The sequence below is a fragment of the Strongylocentrotus purpuratus genome, unplaced genomic scaffold (assembly GCF_000002235.5).
Source record: "Strongylocentrotus purpuratus isolate Spur 01 unplaced genomic scaffold, Spur_5.0 spur5_scaffold_4, whole genome shotgun sequence".
NCBI classification, from domain to species: domain Eukaryota; kingdom Metazoa; phylum Echinodermata; class Echinoidea; order Camarodonta; family Strongylocentrotidae; genus Strongylocentrotus; species Strongylocentrotus purpuratus.
The window spans coordinates 9,731,118-9,757,426 of NW_022145610.1; the positions used below are offsets into that span (position 1 = coordinate 9,731,118).

A 26,309-nucleotide genomic window follows, 5' to 3' on the forward strand; every position below is an offset into this window, starting at 1 on the left:
ATGTGTTTCAGGGTAAGGATACTGATTGAAAGGTGTCAGAGAGAGAGAGGCTAGAAAATCAGAATGAGAAGATGATAAATGGTTTGTTATCTATGCTAATTTATATTATCTATTTGATGTTGTGTTTCAGGGTAAGGATGCTGATTGGGAGGACGATGAGGAGGAGATGGTGAGGATGAGGGATGAGGTTGGGAGATTGAAACAACAGCTCCAACAAGCCAAGAACCAGCAGGTGATTATACAATGCTCCATTTCATTTTCATATTGTAATACTTGCTTACTAGCAGGATAAAAATTGTTTGTGAATGGTTATAAGACATCTTCTAAGACCTAGGCAAACTTTCTCAAAAAAACATGCCAATGTTTAAACATTCCTACATATCGATCCTAAGGCCGGTTGTGGGGAGCAATAACATATATGCACATTTAGATGAATAATCACTTTATCATTTTATCAGCGAAATCTTATGATGTGGAATTGTTAAAGCCTGTGATGCAGTTGCGAACAATGTTGCCAGAGTACCTGAAAGTCAGATACTAGCTTAGTTTAAGCTAAGCTATAGTTCTGATAAGTCTCCTTGAAAAAAAACAGACATCCCATAAAGAATCTTTTATGGCCTGAAATATGAATTTGAGAGTGTATTTTACTATACAGTAATCTAATATTTATTTCATTTTGTAAAGGGTATGGGTCACCTATAACCCAGTCAATATGGTTTGAAATCGTTGCAGTGGCAGTTTCTTTGATGTATTTATTGCAATATTGTGTTCTTATTCTCAGCCCCCACCCAGACCCCCTCCTCAGCCCCCTGCTGTAATGACCCAGGTAGACTCTAGGAGTGCACCCCCTGGGATTGACCCCAGGGTCAGGGACCAGATGCAGAGGTTGCAGGGTGATGTGGCCAATTTGAGGAATCAGCTCCAGAACAAGGACAGAATGGCTGCACAGCAGGTACATAGAATTTCAATCCCCAAGAGTTTCATTCTGTAATGATTTACAGTTCTTCTAGAGGTGTTGTGGGCTAGTAGAAGTCTCCAGACTGTGGACCACAAGGTACAGGGTTGAAATCCCTGCCACACCGCTAACGTCCTTTGGCAAGACATTCATGTACATTTGCCACACTCGACCCAGGTGTAGTAAGTGGGAACATGGTAGGATTTATTACTTGAATGCACAATATCCAACGTCCTTTGAAAGCGCATTGAGACGTTATATCATAATGTGATATGCGCTATACAAGAACAGAATATTATTGTTATTATTATTCTGCTATGTGTACAAATATGAATTGAAGCAGAACCCAACACTAGTATCTGCCATAGGGTTGCTAAAGAAAAAACGCAATGGCTGAGTATTAATGCCAGGACACGTTTGTCAGCTAATTGTAATGTTGTCCCATGTGTACATATCTATGTTGGCTATTTTCAGTGCATGCAACTACAAAGTTTTTGTTTGTTTGTTAAAATTTTGCTGTGATGACTTTGACTCAATTAAACAGTGGTTTTACGTTTTAGGGGTGTATTCTTTTTTCTTTTTTTTACCGATGTCTTCTCAATATGGAGCATCACTTTGAATTGACTTTAATAATGGGTTTCATCCACATTTGCTAAATGAGAAGATATTATTTTATTGTGGAAAGCTTGCAGATGCTGAAAATGACATAATCCAGCTCCAGGCGGAGCTCCGTAAGAGGGAGCAGGAGGCTAGGGCAGGAGAAAGGAGCAAGAAGAAGGCTGGGGAGAGAGAAGCAAGAGAGGCAGAGCTGAGACATGCTTCTGCTTTGGCACAGGTCAGTCTTTATCACAAAGACTAAGATGGACTTTAAGTTGGCCTTAACTATGGCAGGCCGTTCATGCCACTGTTTGCTCTCACCATTTACTGGCATTGGTCTCTCAAGGGACCTACAAATCATAGTCACAAATCTACAAAATTCACATTTTTGATAATTCATTATTGAAGAAAAAAATATTATCTAAAGATCATAACGGCGAAAGCAAACGGTGGCAGGAACGGTCTGCCATATAGTTAAGTCCAACTTAAAGTAGATCTTAGTCTTTGTAAGACACTCCCATGTCAGCAGAAAAAACTATCCCTTCTGCCACCAAACTGCCCACCAGGAGACACCCATCTCCCCAATTTACAACTAAGCCCTTAGAAATTGAACAAAATTACCCCCTTGACCACCACACATTACCTGAGGAGTAAGGGGTTAGTGGTTTAAGTTAGCGGTTTTAGTGTCTTTGGGGTAATTGTCGAAGTTAATGTGCTGAGAGGGTAGTTGTTAGGGGTGGGGTTGGGTGATAGGGACTATTGGGATAGTGTAAAATCTTCCTAAGTTTGGTTCAGTTACTCCTAGAAACAAAGTCCAAGTTAGGTCTTCTCAAGATACCAGCAGGAAAGGTGTTGTAGCGGAGCGGGTTGTAAACATTTATTAATAATAATAATAATATGTAGCTTTTTTATAGCGCTTGATACAAATGTCTCTAAGCGCTTTACAAATATGCTATTACCCCGGTCATTGGATACAGTGCTTGCCCGCACACAATGTGTGCACAATCTCCACTCCCTGGGGAGCATTCTAGCCAGGCGTTACTTGACTGGAGATTCAAGCCAGATCATCTTGTTATGCTATGCGGTTAGCAGAAATTACATGTAGCTTTAACCACATGATGTAGAAACTGAAATATGAAGATGACCTGTTGATCTGTAAGGGCAACTACACTGTATCCCTGAGGGCTATTATGGAACAACAGGTATGGCTCATTTGGCGAGGAAGAAGAACAAGGCAGTATCCAGATTGTGTCTCATCCACCTGGGACCAAATTACGTGAATGTCAGAAATGAGCATCGCTTACCAAGTTGGGTTGCTCTTTGGTTGTATGCTAGTAGTCATAGAGAGTCTTGTGGGTAAAAAACGTACATTTAACCTAAAATGATCTAACCCATGTTTGATCATAACAGGGAAAAAAATACACAGGGGACTCGGGGCAAATTCGCCCCCGAAATGCCAAAAAGAGCCCCCAAAAGTCATAAAAGAGCCAAAAAAAAATTGCATAGAGTTCAATGCAAAACAAATTAAAGAGTGTTATTTTCATGCAAGCAAGCTTGAAAAGTAGCCCCCCAAATTTTTAAAATATTTTTTCCCCTGGATCATAATGGGGTAAATGGTTGTCGAATTCTAAATAGACAAGGCTCAGGTAGAGATTGATACATGTTGTAGTAAAATGTATTAAAGAATGATAAGTTGTTATTCATTGTGTATTTTGTTCTGTGTTCTTTGATTTTAAAGTAGTACTGTTCATCTCTTATATTGTTCTGTCTATAGGCGGAGATTGATGGAGGGCATCTGGCCCAGAGAGCTATCAATGAACTCGCCAAGGCTTAAGAAGAGATTGATTTTGAAGTAGTACTGATCATCTCTTATATTGTTTTCTCTATAGGCCGAGATTGAGGGAGGGCACCTGGCCCAGAGAGCTATCAATGAACTCGCCAAGGCTCAAGAAGAGATTGACGGCCTGGAGGAAGTACTTTCCAACCGAGAGAGGGAGCTGGAGGAGACACTACACCATGGGGAGACTGCTTCACATGCCATTGGTATTAAACACATTGAAGATTTCTTGTTAGAAATGTAAGGTCAAAGCATTAGGATATTCACAATTAGTCATATTTGTGTATTTTTTTCTTGATCATCCAAATTTAAACAAATTTCATAACCATTATCATAACAACGTGCTCTGTCTACTTCTCAAGTTTCATAATGTTTAGATGCTTAGTGGTCAAGATCAGGGTGGGAATGTATATACAGGAGTAATTTGAAAAACAGCTTTGGCTGATGTATTAATATTTATAAATAAATAAATAAATAAAATTATGATGTACGTTTCCAAAGCTAATCAACAGGAGGAGATAGGAGCATTGCATGATGTCCTGGGAGCACAGAAAGATGAAATCCTACGACTACAGGATCTTCTAGATGGAGTAACTCGAGCGCAAGAACCATTAGGTACGATCAGTTCAGTTCAAAGAATCCCTTGGCTCACTCAAACCTAATGAATATTTTCTGTAGAACAGTCAGGTAAGAATCATTCTATTCTGGGGGGGGGGGGGGTTTAACCACAGATGGCAGATTTGATTATATTACTTTTCATTAGTCTGAAAAAGCTACAGTTGCATATTTTAGGTTGTAGTTTTGTCATTTTTTTTTTTTTAATCACCCCATATGTCTACTGACCGTCCTTTTTTCAGGTATCACTGTATAATTGCCATACACCATTTTATCATCAATTATGCCTACAGTTGATCAACTAGAAATGTCCTATATAAATTGCTACATGGTCAATATCCTTTTCAAGAAAGCCATGCAATAATAATGAACATTTTGTATGGAATCTCTTTTATATAGGTCCTCAGACAGCGACTGATCTGCAGAATTTATTGGGAGAGATAGCTGGATTGAGGCAAGCCTTGGATGGGCAGCAGCATCATATGAACAACAGAGGACAAGGCAGGGTTGCACCGTTACCCCCTTTCATCCCTGCAGCAGATCCTGCATTCAATGATAGAGGTAGTACACATTGACATCTCATGAACTAAAATCGTTTTTGTAATTTTAAACTATTTGTGGATAGTATCTAGAATATTGCAAATCTAAGGAAACTTATTGAACCATACATATAATTCCTATTAGATAGTATGATATTGAGTGATAACAAATAGAGTCCTGCATGTGTTTAACTCTGTTTTTTTTTTAATATTCTTGTATTGATTAATGTTGATTAATTTACGGTCTGAAGCAAAATGTTCTTCACATTTGATTCTTAATACGCAGATTGGCTGAAGCTGTGATAATTGTAATTTTGTAGGTACCTTGAACATTCCTTTGTACGGATATGAATACCAAGAGCAAATGTAATTAGCAATCTTTTACATGAAAAAATTCTGTTATATTCTCAGGATACCATGGAAACTCATCATTTATGCCGCCAGGTCATCAATCCCAACCGCCACCCCCAGGGAACATGAATTATGCACCGCAATCCTTGCCATATACCCCTCAACATTCCACTTTGCCACCTGCACCTATGGTGGCGCAGAGTACCGCAGGAACCGGCTTCCAGCCTTCGGTGTCATTTGCACCTTTAGACCAGAGCCACCGTGTTCAGGCACCATCCATGCAACCACCACTACAAGGCCCTGTACCCTTTATACAGCCTACTGCGGTACCACCCAGACTCTTTGGAGCACCGCCTCAAGGCAGTGCTGTACCTATGGGAGGTACCACCAATGGGCAGGCAATGTTCCAACCACAACTTCAACATGCACCTGCTACTCAGGGAGTACATTTAGGCAGGGAACAGGACATTACCATTAGTGAGAGTAGGAGGGGCAAGTTGAGGCAGGTGAACGGACCGATCGAAGGACTCTTCTGCAATGTACCAGAGCACCATGACTTGGTAAGAAACAAATTGAGAGTACATAACTTAGGTTCACTTGGCCATTTCTGATAATAATATTAATAATAGTTCGTCCATATAGCGCCTTTTCAGGACCGCAGGCCCTCTCAATGCGCTTTACAGATATATATTGTTACCCCAGTCATGCTTACCTGCACACAATGTATGCACATTCTTCACTCCCTGGGGAGCATTCAAGCCAGTCGCCATTTTACAGTATTCATTTTAAATGTTTCTAGGGTCGTGTTTTATAAAATCTGTTATCAATAACAAGTGTTACAAGCTACTTAAATCGTGGCATTTGATTGCCTGAGAGCAAATTTGTCATAGAAATTTAGCATTTGTTATTGATAACAATTTTTATGAAACAGGGTCCAGATTTTTCCTAAACTTCCAGTGATCTGCCATGTAATTTTGTATCTTGTTCTTTGTTTTGTAGTATTTCCAGTATTTTCGATAATGTGCTATAGTCATTGTACATGTAGTTATTAGGATATTCATGATTTTAACTTCCATTTGGGACATTATGTTTCTGTGTCTCTTTTTTTTGTTTACAACAGGAGGATGAAATTGATAGACTACGCAAACAACTCGACAAGCTGAAGCGATCTAAGGTACATGTCTGTCATTTGTTGTGAAAACCATATGATAGTGGAAGTGATTACCGGTACTAAAAAATCCATATTCCAATATATTTTACAAAACTGTGCAGACACAGCTGTCCTTTTTTTGTTTAATGCATTACTTCCGCTCATTTGGAATTTACATCCCTGCCCAGGACGTAATTTTTTGTCACTTCTCATTTGTATCTTATAAGGCTGCGACAGGTAGTCGAATGCTCGAGTACCCGCACGGTTGACAACTACTCGGGTACGATTTCTTGTACCCGAATATTCGGCCGCAAAAAAAAAAAAAAAAAAAATGTCCAGGCCCACGCTTACCCGTGCCAGGGAGAGCGGCAGCCGCTGGCATGTTACCGTCGGTAATAATGTTTCCCAACTCAAGCACTGTCAAACTCACCTTTCAGAAACTGGGACCAAATGTCCAGATTTCTGTTTGGACTTGGAGGAAAATGGATTATTCTGCCATCTTTGGTTTTTAAAACAGCATTGTTTACTGTTATTATTCTTATTAAATCGGCGCCTTCAACTGCAACTCAAAGTAAAGTTGCATGCGTTTTCAGCGAGGGACCTGAGAAACTGCCGAGTGGTATGGTAGTGGCAAAAAAAGAAAAAAAATCAAAAAAATCAAAAAATTCAAAAAAAAATTAAAAAAATTCAAAAAAAATTATAAAAAAACATGGCGTCCGAATATTCGAGTATTCGCCTGTGAGCCTGGGAGTGTACTCGGGGACCTCATTACACTGTTGTGCACAGCCCTAACCTAGTATCTTATATTCCGCCCCCCCCCCCCCTACCTTACCGAAACATTAGTTGGACTATTTCAGCTTCGGTCAGAAAAATTGAACAATATTTATTCAAATGTGTTTTCTTATGTTTTTTTCTATGATATAATGATACAGCGGACTGAAAGACAAAGTTCACCTAATACATCAGGAAGAATGTCTAGATTGAGGCATGAACTAATGGTAAGTTAAAACCCCCATCTTCGACTTGATACTTTGTCACATTTCCACCTGAAACAAATAATTGTATTTCAAAAGTCAGAATGCAAATTGCATTTATTACATGTTGCTAGGTAGGAAAAATATTATGGCTTGTCCTAACTAGCATCAAGTATCAAATGTATGCAAAATCACCCTCTGACTATTGAGATACATTTATTTGTAACCGATAAATGAACAATTTGTATTGAGGCGTTTCACAAAGGCATATGCAAACATTTGGATACATTACAAAACCGGTTTATTGATGAGGGAATACCATGTTTTATGAGCTGATGATCATTCCTATTTTAAAGGAATTATTCATATTTAGGAGCTTTCAAACCTAAAAAAAGACATTTTATTTAGAACATGCATGAAATACATGTTTTATATATTATTCATGATATTATATTGAGCGATTCCTCTTTTTCTGCTGTGGATTGTTTCCAGGTGGGCATGTAATAATAATATTCTGCGTTTATATAAAAAAAAATGATATATTGATGATGGCTTTCAGCGCTTATCAGATATATCTTTACCCCAGTCACCAGATTCAGGCTTGCCCGCACAAAATTTATGCACATTCTCCACGCCCTGAGGAGCATTTTAGCCAGGCGCCATTTCACAGAATGTATCCATGACATTTTGTCATGGTTTAACTTGATCCCTCACAGTATCCATCCCTCTGTCTTTCCCACTTAATACCTGCCCACCTTTTTTGTATCCATCAATCCATACCCTTCCCTTCTCCTCCTGGGGGGTGTTCACACAGATCCGAAGTTGAACTTATCTCCAAGTTGGACTCAACCATTATGGAAAGCTATAAGCATCTATGAAAATATTTTGTATAAGTTATTTTAAAAGGCATAACATTTTGATTCAAATCATTCCTATTTTCTATTATCAAGGAGATTTCATGTTCTTGATGTGGAATTTATAAAAAAGTCTAAAATACTTGAATTTTCACTTTTGAATATATATTTTTTAAAGCCTACACATGGCTCTCCATAATTTTGAAGTCCAACTTAGCATTAAGTTGAACCTAGGATCTTTGTGAAACACCCCCCTCTTAATCTATCTTCAGGACAAGCGTGAAGAGCTGGATGCCCTGGACCTGGCAGTGTCCAGGCAACAGGGTGCCCTGAACAGATTGAGAGACGACGATGAAGATCTGAGATACCAGACGGAGGCCAAACTGAGGGAACTGAAGGACTTAGGCAGGAATGTAGATGAAAGAAAATCTAGAAGGTATTTAATTCACAGTCTCTTAGAGGCCACACAAGGGGAAACAGAAAAAGTGGCTATCATAGATACAGTAAAGCTTGTCGTAGTGGCCACCTCCCCATAGTGGTCATACCATTTTTCTCCCTCAAGAAAAATTAATGTATTTGGTAGAATCTGTCTAGAAAGGTCACCTGTCTACTGTGACCATTTCTGTTTCCCTTGGGTGACCCTAATAGATGGATTTGACTGTAAAATGCTTTCAAAGCAGGTTCTGCAACATTTATTTTTTTCTAGAAATAGACAGTATACATTTGTCCACTAAAAGCAGTGGGTCTTTATATGGAAGTTGCCACTATGACACATTTGAATTAATGTGTTCTTCTGGAAAGGATACATTTATGTGTTTTTTTGTTACCTGGGTATGCAGTATATGTGTGTAACATGGATTCCCAAAAATGCTTAGATTTCTTATACTGTGTAAGATATTGGATTTGTGGATACATTCTCACGTCAATGACATTTTCCTCCAGGGATTTCTTGGAGCACCGTCGTCAGTTTGTACCGAGAGCTGAGGACTACGATGAGGTGGACGACCACCAGCGCATGCAGCAGAGTGCGTTCCTTGAAGACGAGATTGAGTGCCTGGAGGACACCATAGCAAAGAGGAGAGCAGAGCTGAGGGAAGCCGATCAGTTACTGCTGCAGTGTCAGACTGATTTACATGAAGCTCAGAATAAGGTGAGTTTGTCTATCAATCTTTACGCTCGTTAAAGATAAATTTGAGTTCTGGTTTTTAAAAAAAGTCTCACAGAATCAAACGAAACTTACAGTGAATGTTCAAGAATACAAATAAATGTCATTTGCCAATCAATTTTGATAGAAAATGTATACTGGCTGAGTAATGAGCATAGAAAGATGAGGAAATCAAGGTAAGTAGCCCCAACACCATTTGTGTAGTCCGATATACATCTTTCTGTGTTCAGTACTTGTTACTTTACCAAGACTGGGCCAAATTTATTATGATTTTGATGACTCCAGAACCTTGCAGTACACACCAATCCTTACATGCTACATGATCAACTTTTTCTGATCCATTCCACACCTTTTCTTTCACATTGCAATCGCATGACCAGAACTCAACTTTATCTTTTAGTTTGGTTATGTGAAGTTTGTATCAGTTCTTTATTTTATAAAGCTTCATCCCCAAAGTTCTGTAGCTATTCCATCCTCATAGAGCAGAGAGATTCAACTCAAGACAGGTATCCACTGGACTATAAACTGTTGCAGAGCTACCAAGCTTACAAACATAAAACAACTATATTGTAAGATTCCATCGGACAAGTTTTTGATACCGTTTCATTTTTCCATTGTTCTTAGTGATTTACAACGTGTTTAATGATAACAAACTTGACAAGTTTTTTTAAACCTGTTTTCTTGGTCCAAAATAAAAAATATGAGACTAAATTTGAGCAGTTTGTGGGATAGTTTTATGTCCCTAACGATCTTCCATTTGCGAGCGTAATTAGTCGCCTTTAAGGGATATTAGGAACTTACTAATCTTTTGATTAATTTTTGGTTTTCTTTAGGCAAGTGAAACACTCAGACATTACGACAAGGCAACTCATGACCTCGCCATGACCCGAGAGGAGAGCGAGGAGCTTGAGCGGAGGTCACACGAGGTTGCCGTGACCCTGGTCCAGGCCCAAGAACGGCTCCTGGTCCTAGAGAGGGAGGTGGAGGAGCTGGAGGAGAAGAGGAGGACCTGTGAGAGGGATGCGGGTGAGATGGAGACCCTACTTAACGGCAGGGAGATGGAGATGAGAGCAGTGGAAGCAAAGAGAGACCAGAGCAGTAAAAGGTATTGTTTATACGGTGAAATCTGGGAGGTGTTTCACAAAGACTAAGATCGATTTTAAGTTAGACTCAACTATGGCAGGCCATTCATGTCACTGTTTGCTCTCACCCTTTACTGGCATTGGTCTCTCAAGGGCCGTACAAATCTACAGAATTTACATTTTTTGATAATTCATTATTGAAGGAAAAAATATTGTCTAAAGATCATACTGGTAAGAGCAAACAGTGGCATGAACGACCAGCTATAGTTAAGTCCAACTTAAAGTCAATCTTAGTCTTTGTGAAACACTCCCCTGCTTTAGCGACCACCTGTACAGAAAGACCACCCTGTCTATAAAAAAGGCCACATTTTTTATTTCCCTTGAATAGACTTTGTCTTTGATACTTGTATGACAGAAACCTGTACACAAAGACCACCTGCCTTTTAAGATCACTTTTTTTGTCTCCCTTGAGTGGTCTTTCTAGACAGATTTCACTGTATATAGATAAATGAATCAAAAGTGTATGACTGATCAGAGGTGTGATTGGAATGCAATCTATTCTGTGACAAGTCACAGAGTGGTAAAAAAATGGAAGAGACAATATTAGAGAAAGTCATTAATGGAAGGAGGGATACTTTTTGATGAAGAGCAATTTCATGAAAGCATGATTATTAAAGTTATCACCGGAAAAGTTTGGTACTATATTACAATATATGATATGAGATATGAGTGTAACTCAATTTTAAATTATGGATTGAGATTAATGTCTCATAATAATTTTTAATTTTCAAGTATTTGAGAAAGGAAGACAAAAAATGGATAAGAGGTACGGTAAGATAATTAAAAAAATATTAAATACATATTAATTTCTCCTACACATTTACAAATATTTTTTCTTTGATCTTGGGATGTAGGCTACTGCCAAGATCAGCAGCAGAATGAGCAACTAATAAATTCAGATGTTTAATTGAATAATAATGATAATACTCTAGCAATCAGCATGGGAATTACAAGATGTGTGGAAGTATTAAGTGAAGTGTCTATCCTGTCTTTGATGATTTCATTGGTTCTGGTTTATGCAGGCTTGAGAGGCTGAAGTCTGAGGTGATCATGGCCGAGCAGAAGCTCTCAGAGCTCCAGTCGTCTTTGAGAGATGGAGAAAGAGAGCATTCTAACAGACAGAGTGAGCTAGATAGACTACAGGATCAGGTATGTGGTGTAGTCTGTTTCATGTCACTTTCTGTTGTGAATATCACCCTTACATGAAAGTAGGATATTGCACATTGAAAGAAAAAAAATCCCTGCTACCTTCTCTTTTGTGTAATAGGAAAAAAGGAGACATTTGTTACGCATATATGTATTAAGCAGAAATCAATTATATGTCTCACCATCATACTCATGTAGCTTGTATGGACATGTACATGTATGAAAAATGTTGTCTCACTTTGTATGAAAGGAAATACAAGACATACCCATGCTACTATTGGCTGTATCAACTTCTTGTAGCCGTTTTCTATTTTTAATTAAAAGCCTTAAAGCTTATCTGTACTAGTGTACGGGAGGGATTAGATCTCCCTGCAAGGTCACCGGACAGGTGGTTATCTCATCAACTCAGCTCTCAATTTACATTAAGAAAAAGAGGATCATGGGGGACCAATGGTCACCGATTATGCATTGTTTGTTATATAGAGGGCGCAAGTAGCTCTAAGTAGTGCAGTGGGGCTTTAATATAAATTGTCTGGCAATCGGTCATATATTAGCCCTCCATGTCTATCTAATATGTTTTTATTTATTTTTTGAATTTATTAATATTTTTGTATTAATGTTGTTTTGTTTTAGTTTGGTTTTGTTATCTTTGCTTGACATTATGCTATGAGTTTTTTGGGAAGTACGCTTGTACAAGGCCTAAGGGCTTTATTTATGTAGTTCCCCATTTCATTTCCTAAATTGTTTATGAATTATTTCATATCTTTTGTATTCAATGTAATTTTTTAATCGAGAATGAAAGAAATGAGAATTGAATTGAATAAAAGAAAGAAAAAACAAAATGTCCAACATTCACTTTTTCATCTTCCAGCTTGATGATCAGCAACATGCCCTGGAGAAGGTCAACAGGGAGATAGGGGCCAAGCAAACCGACCTTCGAACTTTGACCTCTGAAACCGACAAGCATCGACAGCAGCTTGTTTCAGCGCTACAAGAAGGGGAGAGTGAGATATCTGCAACTCAACAAAAGATCAAAGTAAAGAGCACCTGCTATCATACAAATCAATATTTATTGCAGATATTTTTTACTGTGCACTATGTTTCTTCAGTTCTATTCAATGTATGTAACCAAGATGTCGTCTCTTCTGTGCATATAATGTTGTAAAGTGAAGCATTACCAAGTGTGGTAATAAAGATGTATTAAAAATGAGTTGTTTATTGCAGGGTCAAGGAATATCCAATCCAATCTAATCCAGGTATTTATAATGAGCCAATATCTAGTTGCCTAAGCAAAGGTGCTGATGAGACTGAAAAACTACCAAAAATGTCTGTTCATGATTCTAACTGGAAAAGGCAAAAAAGCAGTAACTAATTGTAAGAAATCTGAAATAGGAATGTCTTTAGTTCAGTTCTGAAAGTGGATAACTGGTGAAGAGAGCAAAGGATTTGGGGAAGACCATTCCATAATCTTGATGCACAGGCAGTTAATGATCGATCCACTAGAAGACACAGTGTGTTTTCCATATTTTCCTATGTAGACAATTTTGACCTACCTTCTACATGTTCATGTAAACATGGTCATCCAGAAATATAAGTTGCCTTTTGTAGTTATAATAAAAATAAACATTGACATATTGTCTTGTACAAAGATCTTAAGTTGAACTTAACTCTAAGTTGGACTTAAAAATTATGGAGAGCTATTTGTAGTCTTTAAATAAAATATATTCAAAAGCGAAAATTCAAGTATTTTAGACTTTTATAAATTCCTCATCAAGAACATGAAATCTCCTTGATAATAGAAAATATGAATGATTTGAATCAACATTTGATGCCTTTAAAAATAACTTTTACAGAATATTTTCATAGATGCTAATGGCTGTCCATAATTGTTAAGTCCAACTTAGAGTTAAGTTCAACTTAGGATCATTGTGAAACACCCCCCAGGTCTTTGGAAACTTTAATGACTGTGCACCCACGTATTAAAAATTGTGTACTCTTCTGCATATAGGACACCAAGAACAATCTAGAGCGGTTGAGACAGCAGCGGCAGGAGACCAGCCAGGCTGTGGATCAACGGCGGGAGGAGCTCTCTCGCCTCCAGACCAGGCTCGCTGAGGCAGAGGGCGCCCACCACGATGTCCAGTCGGCCATCGAGAAGCAGCAGGCGGAGCTGAAGCACACACTGGAGATGGTGCACATTGAGAAGACGGAGCTGGAGGCGCTGAGGATGCAGCATGAAGCTAAGATGGCCGAGCTGGAGAAGACGCAGCTTGCGGCTCTCCAGGTCAGTTCAGTGTCTGGATAGCCCCAACTGTGATCCTTATCCTGACCCTAAACTTTCCCGAAATTAAATGAAAGCTTAATAATTAAATGTAGCCAAAACTTATACTGCCTTTAAAATTTACCCTAAATATGGAAGGAAAATATTGAGACTTCTCTCTACCTGCTACAAGACCTATTGTTTTTTCTGCTGCTGCTTTTGATTTTTAATGTTGATGGATAATTGCCATTGAATCAACTACATGTATACCAGCAATAACCAAGAACATAAAATTAATGTAAATCAGATTCAAATGTTGTGTTTTGCAGCGACAGTTGGCTAGTATATTTTCACTTTATTTCGCATCTGTATTATGTATAGAATACTCTGTAGTATTGAGAATATTTATTGTACCTCACAAAAGTATTCAACAAACTTAAATAATGCTAGAAACATTCACCGGCAAAGAGTCTAATTCCCAGTTTGTCTAATGCCCATTTTGTGGATACTGTCCATATTGTCTAACTGGTTATTAGGCTAAATGAACAACAGAGCAAATGGGTAGTAGACTTTTTGGAGCTAAGACCAAATGGAAATTAGACCAAATGGCTATTACGTAGCCTAAATGGTCATTAGACAACCAAAGATTTAGACCATGTGGATAGTAGCAGGCTAGGTGTAGACCAAAAGGCAATTCACCATCAGTTCTTACTGGGTCAGTACACTGAAGTAGAATGTCTGTGACTTTAAAGGGGCTGTAGCATGGCAAATACTGGTTAATGCCATCTACGACTTCTTTTAGACAACTGCACGTAAACGACTGGACTTCATTAACTGGGTCAGCGCGCTAGCATTCACGAAACAAACCAAACTTCTCCTCACGCTTCGGTTTCGCGTAATAATAATAATAATAATAGGCATTTCTATAGCGCCATCTAGGTCTACTGCATCCATAGTCGTATTGTACCCGATTGGCCCCAAGTCAGGCAATGGGAAAGACAAGTAGTCTCATCATGCTACACCCCCTTTAAAAAAAAAATTCTACTGCATTCCAGGAGAAAGCATCCCTGGAGAAGCTCAAGGAGGACAGCCAGAGGAACCGGACCGGTGCAGAGCTGATGAGGGAGGAAACGAGACGAGCCAAGGAGGAGCGAGAGCGCATCCTCTCCGAGAAGCATTCCCTGGAGGAGAGCATCGAAGGCCTCATGCAGGAGGAGAGTGCTCTTAAACAGGGATGCAACTCACTGGAAGTTAAGCTCAGCCATCTCAAAACGTAAGTAGCTCAAAATTTAACTACAACAAAAATTTTTAAATTTTTAAATTTTATAAGTTCAGTGTTCCACTTCAAGTATTTTGTAGCAAGAAACTTTTGTGATTGTTGGCCATTCACAAAATTTGCAAAGGTTTCATGTTAGAGTTTACATTAGCTAAATCAGCTTCTATGTGTGTTAGTTTTTTAGATTTTCAACCTCTTTCAGCACTGTAATTGATAGTTAAATTATCTTGAAATAACAACAAAATATACAAAAAGTTGGACAATAGTAACTTCCTCTCCTTTTTATAGGTAATGAGCTTGCAATAGTCCTTCTTTACACATTTATTGCAATATCATAGAGGTGATAGTTTTAATAGTGCTTCCTAAATTAGTTTCATAATACTAAATTGAGAATCTATACATCTACATGTATATTTAAATGCACCAACATTGTCTGTACACTACAAGTAGTACCTGCACTACAAGTATGTAATCATTAATAATACTGTGTTTACATTTTGCTTGTTAGGTTGACGAAATCTGTGTTTGTCATTGTAGGCACTACTTTTCCTAAACATTTCTTCTGATATATAGTTATTAAATTATTCATACCTTTACCAAGTTTTGTAATTTTTAAATATGCGAAAAACTGATTTGTCCCAATTTGTGCTTCCTGAGAATGTCACATAGCTTTCATCTAAAGTTATTCAACAAAGGCCCCTAATTCAACCAGTCCACCTTTCATTCTTGACGTATTAAGAAAAACACAAAAGATGTAAAATTCACAAGGGTATGAATAATTTAGTTGTTAACTGTATATGTTGTATTAATGTTCCAGAACTCATGGAAGCACTCTGGAATCTCTGCATCTCAACCAACACAAACTGGAAGGCTTCCAACAAGACCTAGTTGCCATGGAAACAGACCTGGAGGACACCAAAAGAAGAAAGTCTGAAGCAATGAGGGAGCTACAGAACCTTAAACAGCACATGAAAGGTTGGGATCTATTTATTATAATAGGATTGTATTTATATACATTCAAATCTGTAAGCTTTATTTTCAAAAGAATATTGGAACTCTCTCATTATGTTTTCATATTCATATTTGTTGGATTGTTGTTGTTGTTTTTTGTTGTTGTTTTTTTGTTTTTGTTCAAACTATGCTAGATATACAAATGCAAATATACAAATGCATGCCTGATGTGATATTCAAGAATTTGGGAGTACTTTCCTGCTACATGTATATAAAAGAATGTGCTGAAGATATAGCTATTAAAGGTCCACTGCACTACTTATAGCTCCTTGCGCCCTCTATATAGCAAACAATGCCTAATCGGTGCCTGTTGGTCCCCCATAATCCCTCTTTTCTTATGTTAATTGAGAGCTGATTTGATGAGATAACCACCTGTCAGTGACCATGCAGGGAGGTCTAATCCCTCCTGGCCAAACTAGTGCAGATGGGCTTTAAAGCATCCAGATGTTGCTTGTTGAGCTCTTGGTTTTATCTTATTCTTTTTCTTTTTTCTTTTCATATCAGAGGCCAAGTCTAACCTGAAGCATACAAACTCAGACCTACAAGGGGCAGGCAGTCAGCAGGTACGGTTACAAGAGGTATGTTTGTACATTATTGTGGGTTGGCCTAGCGGTAATGTCCTTGGTATGGTCAACTCCCTGTGTTCAACTACAAACTGACTCAGACGGGCCCTGCTTCGAGACTGAGTTATGTGTTTCTGATGGTGATGTTAAAGGTCTATCCCAAGACGATAATAATCATATCTGATTGATAAACGTCAGTCTGTAAAAACCCAAATTACACTTTATTCATGATAATGTCACTCCATATAAAGTCACAGTGAATTTGGAGTATGGCTATCTGAAAGGGTTCCCCCTAAATGGAGATGAACAAAGCGAGGTACCCATAGAACAAGACCTTGGACACCTTGCATAAAACTCACCACTAATGGTAACTTTGCCATCAATATTAACTACCATGGCAACATCACTCAACAGCCAATCAAATCAGGGTTTCCATTGAAATTACCATCAATGACACAGTTACCATCAATGCTAAGTTTTATGCAAAGGGACCCAGGTCCCAGGGTCTTATCAATTGAAGCATTGTAAAAAGTGATGTTACCAAATGATTCAATTATCTAATAAAAATACTTTTACTTATAAAGGGATGTTACAAAAATTCCTTGAACTGATTAGAAGCTTGTATTAGCACTGCAAAGTGGAAATATCATACATTAAGAATTTTACATTCAGACAATGGCAAATTGAGCCTCTTTCATCTTTAAATGCATTTATATCTATCTAGACCTCATCCTTACATTTCAATATCATCTTTGAATGCTAAGCCTGAGATAACAGGTCTTGTAAGGTATTGAAACTGTGTCTTCTTCCAAAATCAGATGATAAACAACATGTTATTCGTAATTTTCATATACCAGGAGATACAGGAACTTGTGAAGCAGAAGGTCCAGCTGTCTTCTCAGTTAGACCAGCTCTCTGAGGTCCTGGACCAGCATCGTCGGACCCTAGAATCGTGCGAACAGCAGGAGAGAACCAAACAGGAAGCCCTGAGCATGATGGGAAGGGAGCTGGAGGAGAAGAGAAGAGAGTTTGAGGGACGTCAGAGAGATCTGGAGAAGGTGGCCGAGAGGGTCGCACTGGAGGAGGACAGACTTTCAAAGGTGACCTAATTTTATTAACTGAGTTATGATATGATATACAGCTCAACCTGTATATAAAAGGCACTGGAGGCATACTTCAAAAGTGGCCACTGTAGACAAAGTGGCCCTCGAGACAGGTTGTTCTGCACAGATGCCTCCCTAGACCTGTGTTAGTGGCCTTTACAGACAATTGAATAGTAGAATGTATGAATAATGTTAGTGAAAAAATTATGGATGTTTTATGCATAGCAGAAAGAGAAAAGAACCAATCTACTTCTCTGTGGTAGACATGTGACTGGTATGAAATTACTGTGATTGAACAGCTGATACAGCATTTTCTCACACTCAATAATTTTACTAGACCGCCATTCACTTAACTATCCAAGACCTCAATAAGAAGGAATCTAGACTTTTATAATGTTACCTAATGTTATTTTAAGTTTCCCAAATCTAGTTTTAGTCAGGTTCTAAAGGTGTGTTTCAGCCTTTTAAATTGTGATCTCAAGTATGTCGCACAAGCTCTACACACGTCACAACTATACCTTATTCCTGTGCAGACAACTAGAAATCATGAAGTGGCGAGAGCTCAGCTCAGTATGTGACATGGATCTTGACAGAGGCTGCCGTTCGAAACTTGTATCAATATAAATGTTTTATCTCAGTTATGTCCTAGACTTTTAACTTTTACTCAATGGTCTTTCCAGGTTTCCAGGCAGACTGCTAGAGATCAGCAGACAATAAGAACTCAGCAGAAAGACTGCATCCAGTCTAGATTACATCAGAATCAAGAAGGTGTCATTCAGTATGATGAACTGAAGAATAAGATTCAAGATCTTGACTTGAGGGTGTGGTTTGAAAATTATATCTCAATTATGTCCAAGACTTTTAACTTTTATTCTACCGTCTTTCAGGTTTCCAGGCAGACTTCTAGAGATCAGGAGACGGTAAGAGCTCAGCTCGAGAACCGACAGAGAGAGCTAGAGACGCTGACCCAGCAGAAAGACTCCATTCAGTCTAGGTTGCATCAGAATCAAGAAGATCTCGTTCAGTATGATGAACTGAAGAATAGGATTCAAGAGCTTGGTAGGTTCAGGCTTACAGGAGGTCATTCAACATTTGTTCATGTGACAATTACCTGTTTGCTTTGTCAGTTTCTATTTCATTAAAAATACAGGGCTAGGGTTAGGGTTAGAGAAGGGTTAGGGACATGTTCGGCAGAGTTAGGATTAATTTAGGATTAGGTTTAGGGTTAGGGACGGGTTAGTTAGGATTACGGTTGGATATCGTGTGTGGTTTAGCATTTCAGTTATGAATTAGGGTTAGGGTTAGGTTTATGGTTAGGGACAGGTTAGTTAGGGCAGTATTAGGATTAGAGTTGAGTATCGTTTGTAGTTTAGCATTTAAGTTATGAAGTTGGTTAATGTAGGTAATGGAAAGGGGTTTATTAGGTTAGTCAGGGTTAGGTTAGTTAAGGAATAGATTAAGGGTTAGGAACAGTTCAGGATTAGAGTTGGGTATCGTTTGTAGTTTAGCATTTAAGTTATGAAGTTGGTTAATGTAGGTAATGGAAAGGGGTTTATTAGGTTAGTCAGGGTTAGGTTAGTTAAGGGATAGATTTAGGGTTAGGAACAGTTCAGGATTAGGGTTGGGTATCGTTTGTGGTTTAGGGTTTAAGTAATGAAGTTGGTTAATGTAGGTAATTAAAAAGGGCTTAAGACAGGTTAGTCAGGGTTAGGTTAGTTAAGGGTTAGGAACAGTTTAGGATTAGGGTTGGGTATCGTGTGTGGTTAAGGGTTTAAGTTATGAATTTGGTTAATGTGAGTAATGGAATAGAGTGAAGTACAGGTTAGTTAGGGTTAGATTAGTATAAGGAACCGTTTAGGATTAGGGTTGGTATAGTGTGTGGTTTAGGGTTTACAAGACAAAGTCAGTTCATGTAGGTGATGGAGTCGTAGCAATTGCTGCCGAAGCATGTGTTCTGTCGAAATAATTGTTTATCTTTGTTGAATTCAGTTACAATATAAGTCTCCTTTGGGTTACAAATAAAATTAATGAGATGTTTTGATTAGTTATTAGCTGCGATTTGTTAGCTTTTGTAAACAAAGGATCATATACTTGCACACAGAAACTCTCCATATCATTCTCAGGAAGAGATTAATCCATCATAATCCATTACATTGTTTTTTATGTCTTTAATTGTCAGAAAATGAAATTTCAGATCAACAAGAGAAAGGAGAGAAGTTAAAGGATGAACTTGAAGCAGCAAGAATGAGAGTAGGCTCACTTCAAGAGGTAAGATTGTTTTTGGAAAATGGTAGTTCAGAGACAGTTCAGCTCGCTCTAAGTGCGTTCAATCACATCCTGGCTCAAGGGTTATAAAACCCAAGCGCCTTCCTGCCACTCCTTATTCCCGTTCAACCTCAACGCTTCAAGCTGTGCTGATCAAGACATTCAAGTGAATCCCCCATCACACCAAACTAGTTCCGTAAAATGTTGCCATACAGGCTCAAACTGTATTGAGGACTGTTTATGAACGATCTAGGATCATATTATAGACATTATTTGTATATTCTACCCCGACCATAACCTGTTTTTACGATTTTCTAGGACGGTTCCAGAACGTAGTGAGAACTAGTTTGGTGTGATGGGGGCTTTAAATCCAATTGAGCTTGAATATATATCTTTTTAAACAAGAACAACATGAGACTATATTTAACACATTTCTTTCCAATTTCCTTTTTGCTACCACAACTTTTCACAAGCTTTAATCTAGAAAGACAGCAGAATTTGAAAAGCCTCTTCATTGATGATTGAACACACATGTCCTTAACTTTAAACACCAATGCCTTAACCATCTGTGAACAACTCATCTACTGCAGTGTTAATAATATTTGTTTTCAGTGGCAAGATCAACAAATTAGTCACGTTCCCAAAATCATCCCTTTCTGTGTTTGTGTTTTTTTGTATGGTGATAACAGGAGAAAGAGGCGATTGAGAGAGAGAAGAACCAGTCAGATCAAGAAAATGAACAGATAAGAATGAAATGGAGCGGTGCTCGAAAGGTAATGACTTGAAATTTATAAATGCAAGTGTCAATTTATTTTATATTGCTGTATTTATTACTCATGCACTTCACTGTGACCACAATTCATTGGTCAGTACTCTTTAACTTTAAACAATCTGACAGTCAAATGTATGTTTTGTAAATGAAAAATTATCCTTTAGATTCTTACTATAAAAAAGGGTCTGAAACATAATTAGTCTAAAGCAAATGATATTTATTCCACACGTGATAAAGTTTTGAAAATATTTCTTCCATCTTTGTTCATTTGAATGAATGACGTTGTGCTTAAGATTTTCCTCTAGTTCCCATGTTTTACTTCTCTTCTTGTCTACATGCCAGTGTTAAGTTGTTGTTTACAATGATTTTTTTTCCACAGGATTTTAGAGCCGAGCACAGGAAGCTGACTCAGGAGATTGAAACTCTGAAGGTGAGGCTGGAGGAGGAGTCTAAGCATGCCAGCAGGATGAGTAAAGAGGTGGAGAATTGGAAACAGGAATACCTCATCACTAAGCAACAGGTAACAGTCAACCCTGCTTTAGAAAGACCACCTCTTTGTGGAGGTGTCATAGTCGGCTGTTGTAATCACTTGACTTGAAATGCAAAGGTTGTGGGTTCAAGCCTTGGCACGGCACTTATGTCTTTGAGCAAGGCATTCTATCTAATATTTAATTTAATCTACGTTGCTTCTCTCAACACAGTGTTAATTGGATACCTGGTAGGATGCGAACTTCATAGTTGAATTAGCATGTGTGTACCTGTAGAAAGGAGACTAGCTGGAATGCTCCTCAGGGAGTGGTGAATGTGCAGGATAGTAATTGAAACCAGTGACCGTGGTAATAAGAATAGTGTAGAAACTATAATGTATGATTAGAGCTAGACGGGTGCTAAATCTGTGTTAAATAATATAAATCCTCATCCTTCTGCCTCAAAGAAGTAAATTTTTGTTGATTCCTTTGAAGTGTTTCTGATTGATACCTGTACGAGAACAACCTTTCCTTAAAGGCCATTTGTCTGTAATTATTAAAGATCACTTTTTGTTCTCCAATGAGCAGTCTTAACATACACTGTACAGGTTTGAATGAAGAGGGCAACAATGAACTATACAACTTTGGGATGCCTCTATATTCAAGTATCCCCTTTTTTGTTTTACCTTTCTCTAGCTCCATACCCATGAGGAGCTAATGGAAAAGGAGAATAAACAAGACTACCAGCTCCAGCATCTAAAGGAGGAGATCCACACAGGGTTCAACGAGGGCTTATGCACCCTGGTGATGTCATTTAACGGCTGTTTCCCTACCATTTCTAGAGTTTTTATCCCACTCTCTCTTTAACCTTTCTCCAGGTCTACACCCACAAGGAGCTAATGGACCAAGAGATCACGCTTGACTCCCAGCTCCAGCATCTAAAGAAGTAGATACAGAGAAGAGGTCAACAAAGAATTATACAACTTTTGGATGCCTCTATGTTCAAGTCTCCCTGTAATTCCCAGAGTCTTAACCATTTTTTTGTTTTAACCCTTCTCCAGCTCCATACCCACGAGGAGCTAATGGATCAGGAGAACAAGCTTGACTCACAGCTCCAGCATCTAAAGGAAGAGATCCACACAGAGGTCAACGAGGGCTTGCGCACCCTGGAGATGTCTCGCTTGGAGGTCCTCGATGAGCTCCAAGAGGTCCACCACCAGAAGGCTGAGATCAGCAAGAAATTGACGTCCTTCAAGCAGGTAAATAGAGGACACTTCCCAACCTGCATAACCAGAATCTTCTAGAAAATTGTCAGTGATAGCCATTGTTTGTTGCAAGAAATTTTGTAATTAGCAAATATTTGATTTTTGATTTATCCTCAACAATATAACTTATAAAAAAGAAGAAAGACACTTAATGTAAAGTCCAGAATAAAGAAGGTTGGGCTAGGATTGATTTTAAGGTTTGACTATGGTGTCTCTAAAAAAAATTCAAAAATGTGTCACATACTATGTCATTAATTTGCTTGATCTTGTTCATGAATATGTTAGCTGTTCAAACAATATTCAAGCAGAATTGCGCATGAACTGTGCAATAAAGTATACATTGGCCAATGAGACATGCACAGTTTACATAGATTTTTATATTATTCGATGTTCTGTGTACCCTAATTTTTTTACTTTTCCAGGTTAAAATGTCAGAGATCAGCGCTCAAAAGGAGAACAGTAAACGAAAGCATATTGACTTGGAGTTTCAGCTGCAACAGGAGCAAGATTTACTCAAGGTTAGTGTCATATTTGATCCATATGGTTTATTTCTGGAATTAATCATATTCAAGATTAATAAATTTTCAGGTATCAACATTCATTTTATGTCTGCATGTATATATATGTTGCCCATAAAGGGTAACCAAAGGAATTCAATTTAAAATGTACATTACATGTTGCGGCGACGATTGCTATTGGCATTCCATTTCACACTAGTCACATTCTGAATCCTTGCAATGCTTGTTGATTTCTTTGGCGCCTTCATGGTTCTCAAGGATCGTCCTAAAGTAATTGTATGACTAATAGACTTGAAAGAATCGTGAAAATGTCCCATTTTATAGGTACAGAATTTGCCAAATTGGAAACATGTTTATATATAAAAATTGTCTACCTTCATTTATCCATCAAGTTGAGACTTGAGCAGCAGATGTCTCGTCAGTCGGAGGTTCTGGCCGGGATCAAACAGAAGTCAGAATCGACTATCCAGTCATTACGTCACAAGCTGAACCACCTCGAGGAGCTAGTCAGCAGCAGCTCCTCCCATACCCGGAGTCTGAGAGTGAGCCAGAGCATCGTACAGAGACACAACGTCAACCGGAACATAGATCTAGTTCCACTCCAGAATGAAGGCGACGAGAGTCGAGGGGTGGAGAATAGCTGTTTGGATCCAGGCCTGAATTACAAACAGAATGTGGAGGTTCAGTACGAAAGACGTATTACCTCAAGGACGAGACAGTTTGAAATGCGACATGAAAACAGCGCTCATGGCGATGCTAGTGAAAGAGGACAAGGCAGGGTCGACCAGATGGACGAGGGAGCTCTTTCAATAAATGAACTTCAAAATCAAGATGGCGACTTGCAAAGGCATCCCTCACTTCGTGGTGAGGATAGTAATGCAGGGAAGGGTGACCATGGAGATAGGAGCAGTCGTCCGAAGGGGATCCTCAAGCGTAAAACACCCTTGCAGGAAGAAGGAGGTACTCTAACAGAACACGAGGAAAGAGCGAGGGGTACTACTGGTCTCGATGGAGAGAGGAATCGACGAAGGTCCGAAGAAGTAGCGGGATCAGAGAGTGAGGTATGTGTACGTCTTTTTTTTCTTTCTAATCATAATGCTCTGTGACATGTAGTCAGTCATATGCCAGTTTATAATGGAAAAGCCGCAGGACTAAAACTGCTGCTTTTTAAACCATAGCAGTTCAGAGTTAACTTCTTTTCTAAATTAATCACTATTCTTCATCAAATTAGCAACAGTTTTTTTTCCATTCCTTCATACTTGTAAATGTAAAAATCTCCATTGCAATGTGATTTATGTCTTAATGGTCCGTGCTTTAAACGATGTCTATCCTGTCTCTATACACGTGCATGTTTATTTTAATTTTGATTTGATAATCTTTTGAAAGGAGAAAGAATGGATGCCAATGACTGGATGGCTTAGAGAAAGGCCTTCTTTTGCAATGGAAGTTAAATAATAATGATAAAGGAAATCATTTAAATTGAATATGAATCAGAAAAAGAAATAATTGTCCCTATATCTATATTGAATTATCTATTGTTAAGATATCTGTAAATAACTAAATCTCACTATTTCTTTTTGTTTGACAGGTGACCACATCTCAGCGTTCCAGGTCTCACTCATACAGGCATCATAGGAGAAAAAGCAGGTCACCAGTCGGGCGTCAACCCCTCTCACCTCTATCTCCACAGGTCCCCGAGAGAGGGCCTCCTTCAGGTCAACACTGTAAGTAACCATATTCTTAAAGGCCGATTCAACCTTTGTTATGAGTTCATTCGGCTATCGGCTATAACAACATTTCCATGCGATAAAGTACCAAGTGCATCATTATAAAACTGTAAAAAAAATTCCCAATAACAGAGTTAGGTTTTCTATAAATAACAGCCACTGTTCAATGTATATTTAAAGGTCTGTCCAAGTGTAAGATCTACAACTAGATATTCACTAAAGGTATAAGTGAAAAAAGAAAAGGAATGATTTGTTTGTTAATTTTGTCTATTTTGTCTTTCCCCGTTTTCAAACTTTCTTTTAGGGTCGCATTTTATGGATTCTCTCAACCAGCTGAAAGATCAGAAAGTTGCTCAACTGAACACCAATGCATGGGACTACAGATGACACCAGCCATCCCATTATACAGACAAACCTGTTTAAAGCAACCACCTGAATAGTAAAAACCACCTTTCTATAAGGACCACATTTTTTTGTTTTCCTTGAACATGTTCTCCCATTGAAACCTGTACTCAAGGAACCGGTACATAAAGACCACCTGCCTATAAAGACCACCTTCCATGTTTCCCTTAAGTGGTCTTTATGTACAGGTTTCATTGTAGTGTACATAAGCTTTAGTGCAAGATACAAATTTAAATGTGTGTTACATTTATACTGAGTTTATTTTTAATTGTATTCATCAACTGCTATATCAGGGGTCAGAGGTCAGAGGTAAACCAGAAGAGACTCTGTCATTGATGCATGTGATTGTACCACAGGGTTGTTGGTCTGTTTCCTGGAAGGGGGCCGGACCCTATTTCATAAAACTTGTTATCAATGACAACCTACAATAGTTGTTATAAGCTACTCAAATCCTTGCATTTGATTGGCTGTGAGCATATTTGTGGCAGTTGTTGTTGATAACAAGTTTTGTGAAACAGGGCCTCGGTCCATCTCTTTCTGTACCGGCATTCTACAAGGTGCAATTCTCAGAACAACAATTTGCATGTTAGAATTATTATTATTATTGTGCAAGGAAATATAATTGGTGAATTAAGATGTGCTCAAATTGAATTGTAGCGAAGTCCAACTATTAATGATGTCATAACTAGTCATAACCAATTACATGGTTGTACCTTAAGTTATTAACCGAATAGTTTTAGTATATCTGGGGCCCGTTTCATAAAACTATATAACAAATGCTAAATTTCTATGACAAATTTGCTCTCAGCCAATCAGATGCCATGATTTCAGTAGCTTATAACAATAGCTTGTAACTTGTTATTGATATCAAGTTTTATAAAACAGGGTCCTGATCATTACAGCAAGTTGATAGCCCTGCTAGAGCTCTGGACCCTTTTTCATAAAACTTGTTATCAATAATGTGACGTAGGAAAATGATGAAATGTAGTTCAAGCTTCTACCAACCTTGAATTTTGTTGGGCAAGCTTCCGTCCGTTCCTGTGGACTTTCTCAAGCTAACTGATCAGTCACACTGTTCTTAGCTGCACTGCCTGGTGTCCTGCGATAACTGGACCACAGATAGGTGACAATAGGTACCCAGAGTCCCTGTTTAGTGGAAAATGATGCTCAACACAGATTGTTGCATTTACTTTCAGAGATGCCAACCCTCCCGATTTTATCGGGAGGCTCCCGATAATTCACCCCAACTCCCGACCTTACGATCACCATCCTTATCCTCCCGATTTATTAAAAAAAAAAAAAAAAAAAAAAAATGATTTTTTTTTTTTTTTTTTTTTTTTTTTTTTTTTTTTTTA

The 26,309-nt window shown here is 38.3% G+C and overlaps 1 protein-coding gene across 1 annotated transcript; it reads left to right on the top strand.

Moving 5' to 3' along the window:
• Positions 1-106: 106 nt before the first annotated feature.
• Positions 107-25,735, top strand: LOC105444150 (centriolin-like). The gene is made up of 28 exons (XM_030997679.1): positions 107-232; positions 782-952; positions 1,641-1,790; positions 3,442-3,595; positions 3,891-4,004; positions 4,404-4,565; positions 4,955-5,454; positions 6,015-6,068; positions 6,977-7,042; positions 8,145-8,308; positions 8,815-9,022; positions 9,871-10,142; positions 11,202-11,328; positions 12,197-12,361; positions 13,334-13,609; positions 14,641-14,858; positions 15,679-15,836; positions 16,377-16,450; positions 17,293-17,535; positions 18,426-18,597; positions 19,718-19,806; positions 20,493-20,576; positions 20,955-21,095; positions 22,104-22,301; positions 22,730-22,825; positions 23,218-23,886; positions 24,414-24,549; positions 24,857-25,735. The coding sequence occupies exons 1-28, from the start codon at positions 167-169 to the stop codon at positions 24,937-24,939; spliced, it is 5,010 nt and encodes a 1,669-aa protein (XP_030853539.1). The 5' UTR covers positions 107-166; the 3' UTR covers positions 24,940-25,735.
• Positions 25,736-26,309: the final 574 nt, after the last annotated feature.